The 21,945-nt window shown below is 44.2% G+C and overlaps 1 protein-coding gene across 1 annotated transcript in view; it reads left to right on the forward strand.

The window, feature by feature from the left end:
- The window catches only part of FBXO15 (F-box protein 15), a gene marked incomplete at its 5' end in the record, with an annotated part of 40,127 nt that overhangs the window by 15,224 nt on the left and 2,958 nt on the right, over positions 1 to 21,945 (forward strand). The window contains 4 exons of the mRNA XM_082853061.1: positions 530 to 739; positions 3,904 to 4,030; positions 5,212 to 5,294; positions 6,260 to 6,402. Of these exons, the coding sequence (XP_082709187.1) occupies positions 530 to 739; positions 3,904 to 4,030; positions 5,212 to 5,294; positions 6,260 to 6,402 (563 nt within the window). The remainder of the gene's footprint in view (positions 1 to 529; positions 740 to 3,903; positions 4,031 to 5,211; positions 5,295 to 6,259; positions 6,403 to 21,945) is intronic.

Consider the following 21,945-nt stretch of genomic DNA (forward strand, 5'->3'; position numbering starts at 1 on the left):
GTCGTGAGAGGGCCATTAAACACTGAGATGCACCATCACCTTAAAGAAGAAGGGTGGTGTAAGTTCCAAGTATTGTGTATATGGGACCGATGTGTGGTTTGTATTGTGAGGGACTGTTGGATATTTTGTGCTTTTGTGTATCTATAAAATACATAGTATTTTCCTATTCGTATATTTGGATCAGAGGTTTTATGAAAAGCAGAAGCAGCCTGGTCGTCAGCTGTAGTAAAGCAGGAGATTCATTCAAGGCATCCCTCCATGGGCAGAGCCCTTCGTGTTCCTTATCTGTGTATCACCAGTTCCTGGAACAGAGCAGCTGTTCCGTGAGTGTTTGTTAGGTGAGGAGATAAGTCCTAAGAGAGAACTGTTGTGACTTGAAAATTTATGTCGAGCGTGTTCTAGGAACTTTGGCTTTGGCCTTTAGGGTACCAGGTGCTTTAGAGTTGACATGTGATAGACTGCAGTTCTTTTGTTTTTTGTGTTTTTTTTGCTGCTAGGCAGACATTTTTGTTTGCTTTTCTTTCTTCAGAATATCTGGTTTAGGTTGGGTAATTATATTGAAAGAAAATAGTGGAAAAGAACACATCCTGGAGCACGTTGATCTTTCCTTCAATGATTCATCAGTCACGGCAATGTGGTATGGCAAAGACTGGCCACGTCTTGTCACACTGTCAACCTTAGATTTGTGTAGGGTGACGCCAGTGTTTCTGAACCGGTCTCAAACCCCCATGAAAAATGGGTAAGTACTAATCAGCAGAACCTCTGGGTGAGGACTTCGTATATGTAAGTGCCAGTTGGCCTTCCTTTTGTCATTAAAAAATACCAGTGGTGTATATACCTTGATTGCATCTTAAAGCCTTCCCTTCATTCTGGATCACTGTCATATAGGAAAAGCAGGGGTTTCTCACACTGATGACAGCCTGAGCTTAGGCTCCTCATACCTTGGTTATCTATAACTTAGGGAATGATATTCTCATAATAATTTCCCGGATGACAGATGGCCGGCCTTTGGAAGTTTTTAGTTTTAACCATGTTAATACAAAGATATATAAAGCTATTATATTTTCCTTCTTTAGTAAGGGATACAGTAATCATAGTTTAAACACTAGATCATAAAGTCATTAATTTTTTTTTATGTACTTCTGTGTTGAACTTGGCTAGATTTGCAGTCTTGTGCAGGTGACTTTTCTGTGCCTCTCTTTTCTCGTCTGTAAAATGGGGTGATGACAGTCGTGATGTAGGGTTCAGCATGCGTGGCTGCTGTGAAGAAGAGCGAAACATTTCATCATCAAATGCATAAATCAGATGCGTGTGTGTCATATTGCTGATGCTTACTGAGTACTTATTATTATTCATGAGATGGCTTTGCCCTGGGTTCATACTCATTATCAGGCTTTTGCTTTTCCCAAGAACTCTCCCATGCTCACTTTTCTCACCACTAGTCGTTTTCTTCCAAAAGCTGGACTGTGGCACACATAGCACCCTGACCTCCTGACATAAAATGTATGGAAACGCGAAGGTAGCTGCCTTCTCCTTCTCCAGTGTTGGTTTCCTGCCCCCGGCTGCCTCCTTTCCTCTTTCAGGCCCCTGTGACCTTGCAGGGCATCTGCGGGCGTTGTTCTTACCGCCTTGTGAGCTGCAGCCCCACCGCGGGCTTCTCTCCCAGCCCTTGCCATGGAAGGTGTTGAGATCTCGCTTTAGGGTCTGCATCTCCACAGAAGAACCACCTTCTTTCCTGGTTCCCCTGCGTACAGACACATTTGAATGGTACCTTTATTTGCATAAATCTCTGAAATTCTATATGGTATCATGACGGACCCCAGAATTTTTCTAATGCGGTCTTTAGGTTTTATGCACCATGAAATTATATTTGGAGAATGAGTCTGCAACCTCTGTACTAGTTTGAACACTATGTTATTTGATATCATGAGATATGGTTTACAGGGCTTAGGACAGAATTGTTGACATCAATTAAATGATCATGAAAGTTCATAAATGGATAGTGTTGAATTGTAAAGCTCAGTTAAAGATACTGTGTTCCTGAAATTGTCATCCAGGTCAGGAATACTAGATACTGCACAGTGACAGAAATGCCAAAATTGATTGGGAAAATTCATTTTATTTAATTTATATACATTAAAACTCAATGGACTTCAGACCACACTTGATAAACAGTGGTGAACAAACCCTGAAAGTGTTTTTCAGGAATCTCTTGATTGGCACTTTTATCGCAAGTTTGTGAGCAGGTGCTTTCATCGTGCGGAAACAAGTCCTCGTGCGCGTCTGTGTGACAGCAGAGGAGAGACTCACTGATTCTGATTTGGGTCTTTCTTGTTTCCTCCGTGAGACTTTTTTTTTTAAAACAGTGAAAGCCTTATCTATGTAATTTGCAGTTTGTGTGTCCCTGTCATATGTGCCTTCCCGGTCAGACACTTTACGCTGTCACTGTGGCCAGCGTTTTCCATTCTGCAGGTGACGCCCTGCGTCCCGAACTTCTGAGAAATGTGGGGTAGATGTCAGCCTTAGTTTCTGCACCAGGACGAACCTGTGAGGCCAAGGCAAAGGGAGACCAGCATGTTCTCTGTGGAGTCCGTCCAGCTGGTCTGGAGCCTTGCGTCTGAGGGTGCGGGCTTCGGGCACATTGAGGGGTGTTCTCCCAGCCCCGGCGCCTCGTGGCCACACTCATGATGTCACAGCAGTGGCTGCGGTGCGCTCTGGGGAGGTTCTCTCATTTCATTTCCCTCCCTCGAAGGTGGGGCCGTCTCCCTGGACACAGGTGAAGGTCACGCTGAGGCAGTCTGTAGGGCTGAAGCTAAGGTTTCAGCTCTGGTCCCCAACCTGGCGTTCAGCTTCCCCCGAGTCTGCTCTCCCGTGCTGAGCATATTTTTAGGTTCTCCCTCACGCGCACGCTCACCGAACGCCTCTCCCTGACCAGTGTAGTTCTCAGCGCGAGAAGCTCTCTGAGTGAGGGGCCAGGATGGTCTGGCAGCCAGGCATCTGGTTTCCACGCTTACAGCCCCCTCTGCTTTGAGACAGTGCACGGCGGAATGCCTTGGCTTTGAACTTCTGCTTAACGAACAGTTGAATACCTGTCACCTGCTGGTGTGTGTCGTAGGTGCTGGAGGCGCACCCTTGGCGCCAGCTCCTTGGAGACTTTCCTCTGGTGCTGAGCTGTGTTAATTGACCACTGAGACTGCCTCTCCCTCAGGGTTTCCTGAATTGCCTCTGGGAATGACAGACATCTCCGCCTGCCGTGATAGAGCAGAGAGAATGCTTCATTCTGTTGATTTTACGTGTCATGAACAGTAGAGCTGAGTTGTGTTTTCTTACACATTTGAGTTACTTACTCTTAGACACTAATTCTAATCCAGTTCATGCTGTATCTCCTTCATGAAAACACTCATGATTTTGGTTTAAATTTATTTTCCGACGTTACAGTTTTCACTGTCTCTGAGCTATTCTTGATAATAACTTTAGAAGGTTAACCTGCTTTCAGGCAGCCTAGTAGACCCCCTACTTTTTTGTCATTTGAGGGATTTCATCTTTGCTTATGCATCCCATACATTGAGAATCTATTGCGATCGTAGCGTTGTGCTGGGTTTTGAGGGGAAGAGGACAGAAGACAGTTCTTCCTCTCCCTCACCTGTGTGATTCTTCAGCTCACTGCTGACGGGGCCGTAGAGGTGACAGTAAGAGCGGGGGTGGGGAGAATAAGATAGACGGTAAGAAATTTGGACTTATCCATTTTGCCTTTTATTTATACAAGTTGTTTCTCCTTATTAGTAATGTGTGCATGATTGGCATGTTCTTAATAGTCTTTTTAGGTGTACCAAAGAGAATCGACAACACGGGGGAAGCCAGAGCTCATTTTTCTCTCTCCTTTCTTTGGCATGATGTTCAAAGACCTCGGTGGTATTCTTTAATTGCAAAGTACAACCTGAGTCACTTAACCGAGTCCACCATGCTTGGCTGTGATAGGCTGATCCGGATCTTCTGCCTGCACCCGGGCCTCGTGGTGGGGCTCTGGAAGGTAAGCCCAGCCTGTACCTGCCACGTTTGCTCCGTCGTGCATGGGGTCAAGGGTTAAGTCCTTTAGATGTTCAGCGACTGCACCCTCCTACGGACTTTATGTTCCCCGCTGCCTGGCCCTTGCACCTTTGCGGCGGGTCTGCCTTTCTACCCTCACCTGTGACACACGAGCCCTTTCCGCCCGGGCGCTTTGGTTCACGTTACCCCTTTAACATCCTGGGACTTTCCCCTTCCTCCTCCAGCTGGTCCACATTCCATCCTTCTGCTCCTTTCACGCCCGCCCTTTCTCTGCCAGAGCGTCTCCTGTGCATTTCACCTGGGGCCCTCAGATGCATCTCGCCTGGAGCTATGTAAGGATGGCAGCTCCCAAGTTGACTCTGGGGATAGCACTCACATCCGTACACGACGGCCAGGCAGAACCCCGGTCCCCACGCCAGCCTCCGGACCCTTTCTTCCCTCGTCCCGCTCTTGCCGTCGGGTCGTCTTTCTCCCTCAGTCCCTCTGTACAAGGTGACTGGGGGCCAGGCAGCACTTGGCTCGCTCTGCGCTCTTGAGTTGGTCCATCCGGGTTGGCCGAGCGGAAGCCAGGACTCTGGTTGACCCCATCGTCCCATCGGCCACTGGAGAAGGGCAGCTTCAGGCTGCCGTCTGGGTCACCTTCCCCCGGCAGGGCAGCTGTGCCCGGGGAGAAACGGGTGTCGGCTCCTGTGCCATCCTGTCCTGTCTCCTGCTGCCCGACCTGCTGACGAGTGGACTTGGAGTCTAATCCCTCCCACTGGGTTTGCCAAGTCAAACAGGTCCTGCCACAGCTGCTGAGTGTGTGTGGGATTAACCTTGTGAAGTTCTTACCAGCCTTCTCTTTATCTTTGAAAAGACTTTGAAACAACCTGGGACTAACAAAATATATTTCCACAGGCATCATATGTCAGACAGCACTTTGATGTTTCATAAATACTAGGGTGTTCATCCTTTCGGTACCACATGCTCTGTGTATTTGGGTGCATTGTGGTCCTGCTATCAATGTGACAGATAAGTCTTATTAGACAGTGATAATGCATTGGTGCTGCAGGAATCTTAGATTGTAAGAAACCACATCTATCTGTAAGATGAGTGTGCTGCGATCTTCACAATGACCTTATGAAAAATTAAAATATTTCAGTTGAAATATGTATTCTTTTTCAGAGGGAGGAAGAACTGGCTTTTGTTATGGCAAATCTTCATTTCCATCACCTTGTGGAGAGGAGCACGTTAGGCTCGGCTGCTGTGTATGTATTTGTATGTGGTGTATTAAATTTTGTACAGTCAGCATAAAGGATCCGGAGTTGATACCATCTTAATATCCTGAGAATAGCTACAAAGACATTCTGTCTTTAATCACTAGACAGAAGCCAACAGACAAAATTATGTAGCTGTTGCTAAAAACATTGGATTATCCGTCAGTAGCTGTTTGCTTTATTTGCTTGGGTTCAGGGTGACGCACCTTGTGGAGTATGATTTACAGGGCAGGGAAGCTTCATTACTGCCAGGTGCTAGTGCACTGAGATGCTGCAGGTTCTCTGCAGTAGTTCGCATTTTCATGTCTTGAAAGGCAGGCAGACCTGTGGCCCACTTGGCCTGACCTGCAGATGTGTTTTTGCTTGGTTGGGACAGTGTGTCTGTTAATGGACTTCGGGCCATCAGGTGGGGGACATGCTTTCCGGCTCACTGCTCCTCTCACCCTTCCCCTGGGCCTGAGACTCCCATATGCCTTTTTTTTTTTTTTTTTTAACCTGAAATGCTCCCCAGTGCTTCTGAGTTTGTTACGTTATATAGTAACGCGTTTCTTACCGAATGAAAGCTCGTTCACTGTGGCTTTGGGTCTTCTTCCGGGGGAGTCCCTGAGCTGTAGGTCTGTTGTTGGGTGCATTTTCCTGCTGCACATTCAGCCCCCTGGATGCTGAGACCACTGCGGAGCAGAGCGGAGCTGCTGCCCCGGGTGGATTTCAGAACCATGTTCTGTCATGGTGGTCTGCGGATGCGCAGGGAACACACGCTTCTGCCCGTTTCTATGGAAGTTGGTAGAAGGAACGGGGGGCCATTCTTCTGCGTCTGTGGCACTGAACGTGATTGGGAATCTGTAGAGGGTTGATGAGAGCTAGTGCTTTGAAGGGGTGTTAGTTTTTTAAAGCGTATTTCCAATTCAAGCATTTTACCTCTGGTGTTGACAGGTACATTTTGTTTTGCTTTTTAGCCCCTACGAGCTGCCTCCTCATACCCCCCTTTCGGATGACAGCCCGGAGTGTGGACTGAGTGGCTACCAACTCCATGTTGATATGCACAGCGGGGGAGTTTTCTGGCTGTGTGGCACATTTGGCAACCTCCCCACCAGCAAAGGTAACACTCATTGAGTCTTTTGTTTCAGGGTGGAATTCCAAGGCTGGAGAGGCGAGGGGACCACGTTTTATATCTGAGTTAAGAATTGCCCCCTGGCTGGCCCCTTAACCGTGTCCTGGCCCTCCGTCCTCCCAGACCCTGATCACTAGGACTTGTGCAGTTCCTCAGCTGCTGGCTCTGTCTCCATCATCACCGTCACCCCTGCTCTGCCTTCTGGAATATTCTCTGCTCAGCCTTTCTCCTGGCACTTATTGCTTTGCCCTACCACATCCCCCCTCTCCCACCCCAATTTCTGCTCTTCTTTCTCCGAGGAGTTTGGTCGATTTGCCAGCAGGGCCAGTGTCGAGCCCGTCCAGGATGAGAGTAAAGGCAGTGAGCCCTCTGTCCTGCACCGTGTTTATCACGCTCACGGAAGCCGAGACACGGACTGGGGCGGACAGAGGAGAGAAGGGACACCAGTCAAGAGGAGGAAAAGCGGGAATGCAGTGTGCCCTGCTCTGGTTTCTCTGACTGGTTCCTCTTGCTCTCTTTCCTCTGTATCCCATGACCTTGAAGTTTGGTGTAGAGACTTGCATAGACTGAAGTTTAACATTTGTCGTAAGAGTATTTTACAGGGGAAACTATGCACTTCGTTTCTGAATATCCTGTTCCCAAAATTCTTCTGGCTAATGGATTTGACATCCATTAATACTCCTTGCCCAAATCAGTTTTTTTGAGTTTAGAAAATGGTGGTTTTAAAATTATGTCATTGTGTCCACATTTATTAGCTGAGCTTTTGTAAAGAGCTTTCCTTCATCAACTGGGTGGATTCCTGTAATGGCAGGGTAAACGCTTGCATCTTTTCTCTTTTAACCACCAATTTTCAGATTAGGAAAGTGATGTAATTGTCGCCTCCTGTGGTGGGAAACGGTTTTGAGTGCACTCTCTCCTCTCTGTCTTTCTTGTTTAGTGTCACTTTGGACTCTTCGGTTTTTATTTACTCAGTAATTTATAATCAATTACAGACATTATTCTTTGTGAACCTAAGTTTGTTCTTTGTGAAGTCCCCAGTTTGGTCAGTGGGATCCACATCAGGCTGGCTTCTGTGCCATTTTCATAGCCTCCTTTCTTCTCTGAGCCGTCTTTGCATTTGTCTCGGGAAGATTATAGATTTTTCTGTGCTTGTTGGCACCTGTGATAGAGCTGTGACAAATGTGTATATTAACCTAGGGTGGACTGACATCTTCGTCGTTGATTTATCCTACCCATAAATGTGGAGTGTCTTTCAGTTTGTTCAGAAATACTTTTATGTCTTGTAGGAGTGTATCAGAACTTTCTTCATACTAATTTTGCACATTTCTTAAGATTGTTAGTAAGTATTTCATCTTTGTTATTTCTGATATTATATCTCCTAATTGTTTTGTGATGTCTTTGTGTGGTTTTGGTCTCAGGCCACTGCTGATCTGATAGAATGAGTTGGGAAGTATTCCTAACACTCGAATTTTTCGGAGGATTTTGGGTACAACTGGCAGTATTTCTTAAGTGGTTGGTGGAATTCACCTGTGAAACCATCAGGGCCTGGAGCTTGCTTCGTGGGAAGGTTTTAAACTACAGTTTCAATTTCTTTTACAGATGTATGGCTATTTAGGTTATGTATTTCTTCTTGTGTGAGCTTTGGTATGTTGCGTCTTTCAAGCAATTTGCCTAAATATTAAATAGGTTAAGGTTGATCAGTGGGTTCAGGGATTTTTCAGCCTGCTTCTTCTATTGTAAATTTCTCCATGAATGTCTACCAGATGATGGGTACTTATATCCATCATTTTATTAGAGATTGTAAAATGATGATCCCCTAATTCTGTCATTCCTTCTACATCTGTTATTAGCATTCTTTTATAAAGAAGGGTTTTCTATTATCAACTATTTAATTACCACGAAATATAATTAATATAGGAAAGGCATGGTACATGCTTAATTCTTCATTAATTTACAACATAGTGATTAATGCTCTAATAGTCTTTGAAGATAACTTGCAAGTTTTTTGAGGGGGGAGGTATTATGAATTCATGGTTTAAAAAAATAGAGGTTATGTTTTTTAGTCCACTTGAAGTCATTATTATTTTTATTGTTACTGTGATGTTCAAATTGTGCTGTCATCTCATCTCATCTCCTGTTCTTTTGATATGAGTGTGGTCATCTTTGGTAACTTGTTTGTGTTCTAACAGGACAAGATACCTCAGGCTCATTTTGTCTGTTTCCTACCCAGACCTGGAGTTGGCCATTTTCCCTAGGAGCTCTGGTTCCTTTTCGTTCCCACTACACTATGGTATTTAGAGACCATAGTCTGCCTCCTGGGGATGCACATTACTCTTGGGTTTTCATTTCTTTTAGGGTTTTCAGTAGGCAGAGCTATGAGGTTTGTAGATTTTATAATACGTAGAAATAAATCATACATTCATTTAAATTAAAGATCTTGGGGTTTTTAATTAACCTTTTTTATTATACACTTATATTTCTTTTCTTCTGCTCAAAGTCTTTGTGCCGAACAACATCAAAATATATAATAATTTCAAAAACAGTACTGAAATTATTAGTAATAACCTACTGAATGTTATTTTAATTAAGATTTTCCTTGTGGTTCTTTATGTGTTTAAGATATGTCATGTTAGAAAAAGTTAAGTCACCTAAAATAATTCTGCTGTCTGTGGCTATGCTATCTCTTTGATATACAATTAGAGTGATTTGTTTCAGTTGATTTTTTATTTTTTCAGGATTCCTTTGCTCCTACTTTTACATTTAAAAATTACATACAACATTTATATGGTCCAAAGTTGAAGTTACAAAGCAATGTAGTTCAGAGACATTTACTTCTACTCTTGTCCCTTCACTTCTCTTCCTTTCCTCCCTTCAAAGTTAACCCTTTATATTAGCTAAGGTTTGTTCTTTAAATGTTTCTTTTTGAATACATAATGCTATATATCAATATATTCATATTTCTTCCATTTTTTTTAATGTGGCATACTATACTCCCTTTTAAGTTCCTTCCTTTTTCCCAATTAATAATTTATTCTGGAGATTAGTCTTTATTTATTTTTTTAATGGGCATGTTGGTTTGTTTGTTTATTATTTATTTATTTTTGGCTGTGTTGGGTCTTCGTTGCTGTGTGCGGGCTTTTCTAGTTGTGGCGAACAGGGGTTACTCTTCGTTGAGGCGCGCGGGCTTCTCATTGCAGTGGCTTCTCTTGTGGAGCACGGGCTCTAGGCACATGGGTTTCAGTAGTTGTGGCGTGCAGGGTTCAGTAGTTGTGGCTCGTGGGCTCTAGAGCGCAGGCTCAGTAGTTGTGGCACACGAGCTTAGCTGCTCCGCGGCATGTGGGATCTTCCCAGACCAGGGCTCGAACCCGTGTCCCCTGCATTGGCAGGCGGATTCTTAACCACTGCGCCACCAGGGAAGCCCTGGAGATTAGTCTTTAGAATGAGATACAGATCTTTTTCATTCTCTCTTTTTAAAACATCCATAGGTAGGTAGTTTGTTAATGTTTTTTTCCGTGGTTTCCAGTCTTTGCTGTTACAGGTGGTGGAACAGCGAATATACAAAGAATAGCGTTGTTCACACATTGCTTCATGTTTCGGCAACTTGTCTTTGGGAGGCTTGCTTAGAAGTAGGGTTGTTAGCTCACAGGGTAAATGCAGATGTAATTTTGAAGAACACTGGCAAATTCCCCTCTTACGAGGGTATTACCAACTTAATGGGAAATTAAGTTAATAAAATACGTTATCGCTAAGTATGTTTGTTCCAGGTTTTTGTTATGTGTTCTTACAAGTTAAGGAAGTTTCTTTCTATTCCTGGATTTGTTGGATTTTTTGAAAAAAATCAGGAATAATTGTTAAATGTTATCAAATACATTTGGGCAACTGTTGATGATATGATTTTTTTTCTCCTTTACACCATTATAGTGAATTTCATTAATGTATCTTCTATTGGTTAACATCCTAGAATCCCTAAGATAAGCTTCTCTTGTCACATGTATGCTTATTTTTAAGGTACTGGTTTCAGTTATTTGGTTTTTAGCATTTTCCATTTAAACTCAGGGTACAGTTTTCCTTTATTTTTTATGTTTTAAATCTGTTTCTGATTCTGTTATAATCAGGTTTTCTACTTTTTTTTTTTTTTTTTTTTTTTTTTGGTACGTGGGCCTCTCACTGTTGTGGCCTATCCCACTGCAGAGCACAGGCTCTGGACGCGCAGGCTCAGCGGCCATGGCCCACGGACCCAGCCGCTCCACGGCACGTGGGATCCTCCCGGACCGGGGCACGAACCCGCGTCCCCCGCATCGGCAGGCGGACTCCCAACCACTGCGCCACCAGGGAAGCCCAGGTTTTCTACTTTTAATTGAATCAGTTTTAGTATTTATATGATTTTCTAGAAATCATCTGTTTTCTTTAGGTTTATTTTGATCTTTTTCTAGCTTTTTTGAGTTGACTGCTTAGATTGTTTAATTTTCAGGTTTTCTTCAGTGGTCTTTTCTTTCTTTTTTTTTTTTTTTGCGGTACGCGGGCCTCTCACTGTTGTGGCCTCTCCCGTTGCGGAGCACAGGCTCCGGACGCACAGGCTCAGCGGCCATGGCTCACGGGCCCAGCCGCTCCGCGGCACGTGGGATCTTCCTGGACCGGGGCACGAACCCGTGTCCCCTGCATTGACAGGGGGACTCTCAACCACTGCGCCACCAGGGAAGCCCTCTTCAGTGGTCTTTATGCCCAGAATCTTGGACTCTCAGAGTTAGGAAGGACTGGTGAGGTGATCTAGAGAATGACCCCTCCTGGGCTTGAATTTGCTCTGCCCGGAAACAGCCCACTCGCTTTTGTGAAGGTGTGAAAATGTGGCCTTTCACTGAGCCCAAATTATCTTCTCTGTATTTTAACCCATTTACCTTTATCCTGATATTTAAAATAGAGGATGAAATCTATCCCTTTTCCCGGTGTACACTGTCGAGGGGACTGCTGACATGCCCCCTGTCTATACCCAGGGCACAAACTCGTGTGCCTGGGGCTGGTGTTGGCAGAGAACTTGTTCTCTCGCTCTCCAGGGCTCCAGCCCTGCATCCTCAGGGGCCCTTCACTTCCAGCATTTCCTACCTGACACGATCTCTGTTCTCCAGGGGTTGGGTTGAGGTCTGTCTTAGGCAGATGCTAGGACTTCAGAGGAGAGGATTCCCCTTCTCCTCGTTCTCAGCAAATACAGCATCATGTTGATGGAGCTTTGTGTGTGTCCCTCATGCCTAAGCTGTGCCCGTGATGATGATGGTGACAGAGAAAGCGGATGGGCGCTCATCAGAGGTGCTTGCTGAACGTTTCATATTTGTATTAATCTCCACGGCAAGCCTGTGGGCTGGGCACTGTGATCTCTCCCGTGTTGTTAACAGGGCAGCTGGAGTGGACCGTAGGCCAGTTCTTGAATGACGAGCAGCTGCTGCATGGCGGAGCTCCATCTGCACCCGAGCCTGGCCGCTGTCTCCTCTCCACCGTACTTTGCAGTGATGTGCTTCTAGAGTGGATCTTGTGTGTGTGACTCTGTCTTTTCAAGGTGTTGACATTGTACAGATATCAGGTGGGGCCCTTCTCTGCTGGAGTGCTGACACACCCCTGAGAAGGTGAGATGGTTGTTAGGACACACAGGAGGCCAGGTAAAGTGAAGGAGGACAGGAAACTTCTGTGGGAATAATTCACCTTCATCTGTTGTTTTCACAGTGAGGAACACTTTCACCCTAAGACTTCACACAAGACTCAGGTGCTTCCTCTGCATGTAGTTCTGCGATGAGGGTCAGCAGGGGGCGCCATTGCCATCAGAGTTGTTACATTTCACCGGAGTACAGACTCCAACGCCTGCTACAGTTTTTGAGAAACTGTCTTGTGGTACCAGGGAGTATATTTAGTAAATTCCAGCGATGTCATTGCAGGAGGGGGTGACAGCACTGTACCCCATCAAGGATAAATGTTCTATCATCACATCCCTAGAGCTGGGGGCATCCTCGCCTGGCTCTGAGGAGGCAGCCTACGGGGAGTGGCAGGAAGGAGAGGGGACCAGGCCCATCTGTGTGTCTGGTGCGTGCATTGACAGTTGCTGGCGGGATGCAGGGGGTGTGCTGGCGGCGGATGCGCACGTCTCACGCGTGTCGCCTGCCCTCCATGACGGGTGCAGAGAAGCCTGCTGGGCCAGGTCGCAGGCCCTGGGGAGGGTGGCTCCAGGGGCTCCCGGAGGGCTCTGAGGAGGGGCAGGCCAAGGGGGGCCGGGGCCGGCGTAAAGCGACTAGTGGTGGCGCTCAGACGGGTTAATGGGGAGTGGGCCAGACCCAGGTAGGAGGGAGTGGAAAGGTACAACTTTAAATATGATGTAATTGATGGACAGAGCCTGAGTTTGGTCATTTCGTAGGACCGCTTCCAGCATTCCATCTTTAAATAAAACGTCTGAGGCTGTACCAATTTAGTCCACAAATTCATTACAGTTCTATTAAAAAATCCCAAAGGGAATTTATTATGAAACTTGAAAAGTTGACTCTAAAATCCATTTACGAATACACATGAATATGGCATGGTTGATAAAATTTTTGTTTTAAAGTTTTAAGTGTGAGGTAGTGTCATCTTTTCTCTGTCCGATGTGTGTTTAGACTACAGAAAAATAAGCAATTAAAAAACCCATGTAGCCGCCACACAGTGTAAGAAGTAGACCATTACCCGTAACTCTGAAGCCACCTGCGTGGTTAAACTTTTTTTGTATTGTTAAATGACACAAGGAGAAACGCATAAAACAAATTATCATAAAGCAAACAACTGTGTGACCACCATCCAGGTCTTGATTAAATTTTGAAAATAATAAGAGGGCTACTGGTCTTACCAAATGTTAAACACACAGTAAAACTACAGTGACTGAGAAAGCATGGGATCATTGAAGCAGCAGCTGCCCAAGGTACCGTGCACATCTTTTGCAGTTCCAGATTCTCTTGTCAGGTATTCTGATAAATATTGGACTTATAGCAATTCGTAGCTATTTTAATTAGTTGTACCACGATATGTCTATAAATCTGAGCATGCCTTCATCCTTTAGAGGAAATGTATATATTTCTCTAGAGTTTTAGTATAGAATGCATTGTGTAGAATAATTTGCCTACGATGGGCTAAAATGATCTCCAGAAATGACTGTGCAGTCAGTTCATATTCAGGGACTACAGATCATCAGAAGATTCACGCCATGTTTATATTCATGCAGAGCAGCCGCAGTGAAGCACTCAGTGAGTGCTGGCCGTTTTATGCTCTCTGCCTCTTGGTCACAGCATTTTCTCTGAATGAAATATCCCTCTCTTCTATTTTATTAACTCTGTCTCATGTACTGTGCTACCAGGTTCTTTGGATTTTTATTGTTGCAGTTGCAATACATGTTACTAAAATCAAACCAGAAGACCCTAGTTGGTTCTTGGAGCTGGAGTGAGATCCCTGAGACACAGAGCTCACCCTTGGGGGATGAGCACCCTGGGACCCTGCACTTGGCCAGCACTGTGAGGCTACAGCCAACGCCTCTGGGCTGTGAATTCCCACACTTCTCTGGTGGACTCAGCTCCCACGTGGTGACACCACGCCTGCTGTACTGTTCACCTTGTCTGCCTTTCAGGTCAGAGCAGGCTCCGTGCTGGTGGCTCTGCCTGGTCCTCCAGTTTGCCAGTGCAGAGCTCGAGCTCTAGACATTATCCTCCTCAGTCAGACGCTGTCCAGGGAGAGGATGTCCTACCTCTCAGCGCTGCTGACGGTGAATACAGAGAATCCAGGTCCTTTCTTCTTTCCCTAAAGGTTCCTTTGACTGCTTCTCCTTGGAACTTTGTCATATTCCTCCCCCCAAGGACCTGGGATGTTTTCTGTTTGTATTTTCATGTGTTCTGTCACTTTGACGAGTCATGGCTGCATTAAGAATTTTCTTAAAAGGAACAGTATTACCTTTTTTTTTCAAAGGAAGGTTCATGATTCCTGAGCCTGTCCATGTTTGCTACCTGCTTCTTTGGGTATTGCCACTAAAATTAAACTAAAAGGATGTTTAAGTGAAGACATATTTTGTTACCTGAATTGGATTTATAAGAGAAATAATTTGTAAATGGAAACTTGAAGTAAGCTTCTTAAAGTGCATTGTGGGTTTTCCTGTGCACATTATGATCTCTGTTCTTTTGCAAATGTGGGTAGACTGTTGGCATTGGGTCCCCAAGACCCAGTGGATCTGCTGGGAGGTTCATTGATCCGCTGGGAGGACTCACAGGTCTCAAGGTATGGTTTTATTAATGGCTAAGATTTATTGCCGCCCGAGGGTACAGAGCAAAGTCAGTGGAGGGGAAAAGCCTCAAGGTGTGAAGTCTAGGGGAAGGAGGTGCAGGCTTCCAAGGGTCCACTCCCAGGATGTGCGGTCACACAGGAGTCATGAGGACACCTGCGAAATGCTGCCCACCCGAGAAGTGTGTTGGAGACTCAGCACCCAGGGTTCTTTTTGGGGCTGCTTACATTGGCACCTGCTGCCTGGCTCACCCAAACTCCAGACTCCCAGGTGGAAAGGTATTCAGCAGGAACCACATTGTTGGTACAGACTGTTCAGGCAGGTGACCCACTCTTGTCAGTGAGGGATGGTGAGGCGGGGGCATTCCTGGAATCCATCCCCAGACACCAGCCAAGGGCCAGCCTCGCAGGCAGGCCTTGCTAAGAATATAAGAATAGACGGTCTCAGGATGAGAATGGGTGCAGCCCAGTGGAAGCTTCAGCAGACGGGAAGTAGTCCAGCTGTGTCCTTGAAGTGTTAATAGAGCTTGAAAAAGAGCATGATGAGCAGTGCAAAGTATGAAAGAATGCATATTTTTTGATCTTTGTATCAGGCTAATTATTACCAATTTTCAGAAGCTGAGGGAAAAAGGTTTTACATAGTACAGCAGATTGTAGTCTTTTTATCAGTATTGAGAGGGAGAGTGATGGTAAAGAAGCAAAGGGAAAGAATTTTTTTTTTTTTACATCTTTATTGGAGTATAATTGCTTTACAATGGTGTGTTAGTTTCTGCTTTATAACAAAGTGAATCAGTTATACATATACATATGTTCCCATATCTCTTCCCTCTTGTGTCTCCCTCCCTCCCACCCTCCTTATCCCACCCCTCTAGGCGGTCACAAAGCACCGAGCTGATCTCCCTGTGCTATGCGGCTGCTTCCCACTAGCTATCTGTTTTACGTTTGGTAGTGGGAAAGAATTTTTAAGTAACAAGGTATGCTGCTTCTGTCACTTATTTGAGTTGTTATAAAAATGCATTTAAAAACTAATGTCTTTTTCTTATTATGGGATTTGAAAATTCTGAATATATCAACACTTCTAAAGAAGCATGTGAAAGTCACCCAAGGACAACTCCTGTTTATATTTTGGCCCATCTTCAGATCTGTAGCTGTATTTATATTTGTGGACATTGTGTGAACAGCGCTCGCTTTTTCCCTGTGTCACTAAGTAGTACTCTTTGGAAAAATTAGATTTTGAAAAGTTGTGTGACAACCCATTGTTTGGTTTTATCAGGATTTATTGATCCAGTCTCCTTCTGTTGGGCATTTAGGTCTCCATTTTCATGATTATAGCACTATTATCATGAGCATTAATTTGAAAAATATTTGATGATTTGAGAGGTGCAAATGACATCTGATTGTTTTAAATTTGCAAATGTTGAATGTTAGGTTGGCTATTTAAAAAAGCCTGTTGACTGTAGCAGAAGTTTATGGCTACCGTAGCAGCTCTCTGGTAGGCTATTTCAGGGGCGTCTTCGTAGGATCCAGATTCCGGAGTACCTGTCACAAGTGTGTGATGGTGCAGCAGCGTGAGAACCTTCCGTGTAAGGTTCCCTGAGGACTAAAGTGAGGAAGTGAGAGGAAGTAAGGAGTGCTTCCAGGAGGTGGGCATGTGCTAGTGTTGTCTTGTTTTTACATTTCTCTCCTGATTGAATTTCCATCTGTTTGTGTTTGATTGGTTCCATTGTCTTAAATGTTTACAAGATTTATACGAGTTATATTTGCTGCAAGTGTTTTCTCCATTTTGTCTTTTGCCTTTTAATTTGGTATATGTTGCTTTGGATCCTTCCAAAGTTTTTAATTGTACGTAATCAGTCCTTTCTTCCTTGTTTCTTCCGAAATTTTTTCACGTAGAAAGTACTCACTTGCCAAGATCAGGCGAATATTCACCTCTGTTTCCTTTACATTATTTCTCTTCATTTTTTAAACCCACACTTCCTTTTGATTAACATAAAGATTACACGCAGCCTGCAGCTTCCTGTGCCCTTTGCGCTTCGGGCTCTTTCTCTCTGCTGAGGATTGGCACCCCTTCTCCCTGTGTCTCCACCAGGCAGGAAGGCAGTTCAAGCTTTACTTGTGAACTGTGTTATGAAAATGTGTCCCGATGTAACATTTCTTACTGGTGAACATTCATCCAGCATTTCTCAGTTATTTCCATCCACTTATTCTTTTAGATGTAATTGATAGTCACCTGGCCAGATGTTAAATGTCTTATTTGGATTTTGATCAGATTTGTATTGAATGTGGACATTAATTTGAAAGGAATTGATGTGTTTTTATTTAGGGTTTTGGACTATCTCTCCATTTCTTTAAGTTTTCTTCTCTGCCCTTAGGAGAAATGTTTTCTTATGTAGGTCCTTCACCTTTCTCAACTCATTTTTGTGCTGCCATTGTGAAGGAATATGTTTAGATTATGTTTCCATTATCTGTTGTTAGATTTGTTCTATCTCCTATAGAGATTCTGCAATATGCTTTTCATTAAAGTACTGATTAAATGATAAGTATTCAGTGCCTTATTCTGTAAGACACAATAGAAAATATTGAGGGGTTTGAAAGAAGTTATGGACCTGAGAAACTTATTTTTATTCTATGAAAAAAGTAGGGTTGTTCAACTTTTGCGCAGCAGACACTGGTTAGCCCAGATAACCTCTCTTTAAGAAATTCTACTTTTAAAGTTTTTAGTGTTTGTTTAAGATACTTTTCATACATAGCATGTTATCCCATTTTTATTTTTGTGATTCCAAAAATAGACACTTTTTTGTTCCCTGTTTTGTTCCCTTGCTACTAATTACTTTCTATGTTTCTAGGTCAGATTATCCTCTCTAAGCATTTGTGATAACGGGAAGGCATTAGAAATAATACAGTACTTTCTAGGTGGTGATCATCTAGAAAACGTAGAACAGATAATTCTTCAGATCATCTTCATCAGTGGTTGTTAGTACATTTTTTCCTGCTTTGTACTTTTGGTGACTCATTATGAAAAATCAGCATTACAGATTCTGTTCACAGAGCAGGAGAACGCTCATCTCCATACGTTTTATGTCAGTGCTCGCAGGGAGTCAGTGGTCCTTGCCCTGAAGCAGAAGAGGCCATGTGATTTGTGGGACCCCGTGCAAAATGAAACCGCGGCGCTCCTCGGTAGAAAATTATTAAGTTCAAAATGCTGACAGCAACACATTAAACCAGGAGGGGTCCCTTGTATCCACACAGGTTGTGGCCCCTGAAGCCAGCCCCGGCGGTAACATGGGACCTGTGAGGAGGCGCCTCAAACCTTTATGTGATGAGCCCTCTTCCTCCTCTTTTGCATTTCCGGACTCTTGACTCTGTTTGAGAGTCTAACTTCGTGAATGCCCGGCAGTTCCTTGCAGGAAGTCACAAACGCATGTCCACTGGGGTTGTCAGACTTCAACTGATCCCTTGTTGCTACTCAGAAATCTTCTAATCAGCTCTTGTTAGTCCTGCCTTGTATTTCGCAGAAAGGCTGTTTAAACACAGTCACACTCATCTTCCTCGTTCTCAAGGCTCACGACCCGCCGTGCTGAGACTGGTCGTCCTCCCTCACCTGCCAGCACATCTCCACGGTGGCACGGTCTGTTTGTAGGCTTGATTTTTCCTGTTTCAGAGAAAAAGATGTCTCACTGTCTTGCCAAAAGATTTTCCAGTTTCCATTCCTAAATATACCTGCTCCTGCCTGTTCCGGGACCTTTATTTAGCCCTTGGTCTCTTATCTGTTCATTATTTCAAACCAGTTTTCCATCAGCTCCTCTTCCACTTATAAATGTATTCACGTTTTCTGATTCAAAAATTATTTTAAAAGAAAACAACACTTCTGTATAGATGGGAAAGTTATTTTTTGTTTGAAAGCTACCTAGAACCTAATTTTCTACATAGAAAACTTCGCCTAAAGCTGGCTTAGCAAGAAGGGTTCATGTTGAAAAACCCAGAGGTAGGTCTTCTTCCCAGTGCAGTTTGCCGGGTGGGCTTGGTGCGTGTCAGTGGGACTGGATGTGTCCAGCAGCCTTCTGTCCCTCCTTCTTGCTCCCATTCCGACGTCTCTTTTTTTTTTTTTTTTTTTTTTGCTGTACGCGAGCCTCTCACTGTTGTGGCCTCTCCCATTGCGGAGCACAGGCTCCGGACGCACAGGCTCAGCGGCCATGGCTCACGGGCCCAGCCGCTCCGCGGCACGTGGGATCTTCCCAGACCGGGGCATGAACCCGTGTCCCCTGCATCGGCAGGGGGACTCTCAACCACTGCGCCACCAGGGAAGCCCAGTATACCAGAATTTGCTCACCAGTTTTCCTGTTGATAGAGAGGGAATTAGGGTTGTTTTTGTTTTGGGCTGTTATGAATAAAGCTGCTATAGATTTCTTGTGCAAGTCTTTTTTGTGAGCATATGTTTTCATTTCTCTTGGCTAAATACCTAGGACTGGGAAGTCGAATTAGAGCAGGTTTAATTATGGATTAAAAGTTGCCAGTCTTTTTTTTTATGTATAAGAAATTTTTATGTATTAGAAATTGCCAAACTTCTTTTTTTTAGAGTTGTTGCACCATTTCACACTCCGTCATCTGTGTGTGAGTGTTCTGGCTGCTCCGTATCCTGGGCAACCGTTGATGTTATTAGTCTTTTAAATTTTAGCTCATCTGGTGTATGGTAGTAGTAGTTTCTCCCTAATGGCCAGTAGTGCTGAGTACTTTTCCACGTGCTTATTGTTCATTTGCATATCTTTTTTTGAAGTGTCTTTAATCCTTTTGTGGTGTTTTCTTTTTTTTTTTAATCAGTATTTGTTTCTTTATTTCTCAACCATAGAAGCTCTTTATATATTCTGGATAACAGTCCTTTGTCAGATATATGTTTTGAAAATATTTTTTTCCAGTCTATGGCTTGCTTATTCATTTTCTTAGTGGTATCTTTTAGTGATCAGAAGTTTCTCACTTTGATGAAATCTAATTTATTATTTTCTTGTTTTATGGTATTTTCTTTTTTCTGTCTTAAAAACTTTTCCTACTCCAGGTTATGGAGATGTTCTTTCTTCCAGCTGGATTATGGTTTTAGCTTTTACATTTAGGTCTGTGATCCATCCCTAATTTAATTTTTGTGTGAAGTATGAGGTAAGGGTTGAGGTTCATGTTATTTTCCCATATGAATAGCAAGTTGTTATTGCACCATTTGTGAAAGGGCTTTCTTTTCTCATTGAATTATTTTGATGTCTTCATCAAAAATCAGTTGCTTGTAAAAGTGTTGGTCTATTTCTGGACCTGTCTGTTCTATATTGTTGATCTGTTTGTGTATCTTTGTAGTAATACCACACTGTCTTGATTGCTTTAGCTCTATAGTAAGTCTTGAAGTCATTTATTTTTCTTTTTTCAAGATTGTGTGGCTGTTTTAGGTCTTTAGTATTTCCATGTGAATCAGCCTGTCACATCTTATTATTTATTTGTAAATTATTTATTAAATGCCTGCTGGGATTATGATTTGGATTGTATTAAGTCTATATATCAATTTGGGTAAACGGATGCCTTACCGGTGTTGAGTCTTGCATTCCATGAACATGGTACATCTTTCTGCTTGGCAGTGGGCTTGGCTCTTCAGAGGGAGTATTATGGTTGAGATAATACATTAAGGTGCTTAGCAACCTTAGTCTGGCGTTTATAACAATTCACCCTGTAATGTTACTGTTTACTACTTGTTCCACTCATCACAAAGCTTTATAAAGTGCTCTCTATTTGTGTCTCATTTTGCTTGGCTTGGAGCTTGGCCATGGTCATACCTCTAGCAAATGCCTGGGCAGGTTTGGAACGAGCTCCTTACGACTCTGAAGTCCGTGCTTGTGCGTGCATGTCGCGGGAAGCCAAGAGTGGTGAGCCTTGCATTGTATTTCTCTGCGTTTTGAGGATGGCCTTACGTATTGGTAGGTTAAAGTTAGAGTCTCCAACAACAGAATTTATTCTGAATGGTTTAAGCAGCACAGGAATGTATAAGGATACAGTAGTTCACCGTCTCTCTGGAAGAGCTAGACTCTGCGTTTGTATACGTGTGACACACTGTGGCTTCTCTTGTGAAAACTTCGCCCTGTCACACCTAGTAGTCGACCCCAGAGTGCTGCCCGTGCCCACTCTGCGAGGACTTGGGCCTCTGCCCCTGCGTCTGTCAGAGGCATTTTCCCTTCTCTACCTGCTCCCACGGCTCACTCTGACCCAGGTGAGCAGGGGCGCGTCTCAGGGAAGGAGCCAGGCCACTCACGACCTGGTTACGGGAGGGCTGGGAACAGGAGGTAGTGAGCATGGGCAAATCAGCAACAGTTTTGGGAGCCATAAACGGCTCCCCAGCGCATCTGTCTGTGCATTCTTAGATTTTTCTCTATTGGCAGTAAAATGAAAACAAAACTCCATGAGAATCGAGATCTACGTTATACATTCTCAGCTAGTATTGAAACCAATGGGTGATCATGTGTCCCCATGTTCATATCTGTTTTAATCTGTTGTAACATGGACTCCAGACGCAGAACAGGTCTGGGTCACGTTTCTTCCGCTGACCACCGCGTGGCCTCGAGCAAGGAAGGCACTGCTCACCTCTCGGCGCGTAGCTTTCTCACCTGTGAGCTCAGAGAATTGCAGTGTCTAATTAATAGTGCTATTCTAAGGTATTCTTTTAAGCTGCTGTACACAAAGTATGTAACATATGCTTGGTGTACAGTAAATACTCAAAAACATGACCTATTTTATTTGCATTCACCTTCACATATGCATTCTGTGTGCAGATCGCTTACATGTACAGAGAGCTTCACCTCGTTCTGTCTTAGAGAAGCAAGCAGTTACACAGGGTCAGTGGGAAGAGCTCTGACGTTTTAAGATACCACAGTGTTCTCGCTGTTCTACAGGGAGGATGTCTGGTGATAACAGAGTAGCAACAGTCCTCGCTTCCTACAGAGATTTCATGTTTATCAACTCAGACAATTGCCGTTGAGCTGTTATTGGCTGCTGTACCTTGGGGTCCACTTTCTGCCATGTCTTGAGGACAAGCCGGCAGTCCTGCACGTGGCTGTGTGGTGACCAAGGGCAGAGCAGAGCCACATCTGCTGTTCAGGAGTCGTTGCTTCGCCTTCTCCGAGGCCTCGCCTGAGAAGCTGCACGGTTCTCGCTGAGCACTCAGCAGCAGAGGACGGAATGTGGGCAGCCTCTGTCCTTGGACCAGACTGGCTAACAGGCCTTCCAGGGCTGGAG

This window comes from Leucopleurus acutus (genome assembly GCF_964270905.1).
Source record: "Leucopleurus acutus genome assembly, chromosome: 13".
NCBI lineage: Eukaryota > Metazoa > Chordata > Mammalia > Artiodactyla > Delphinidae > Leucopleurus > Leucopleurus acutus.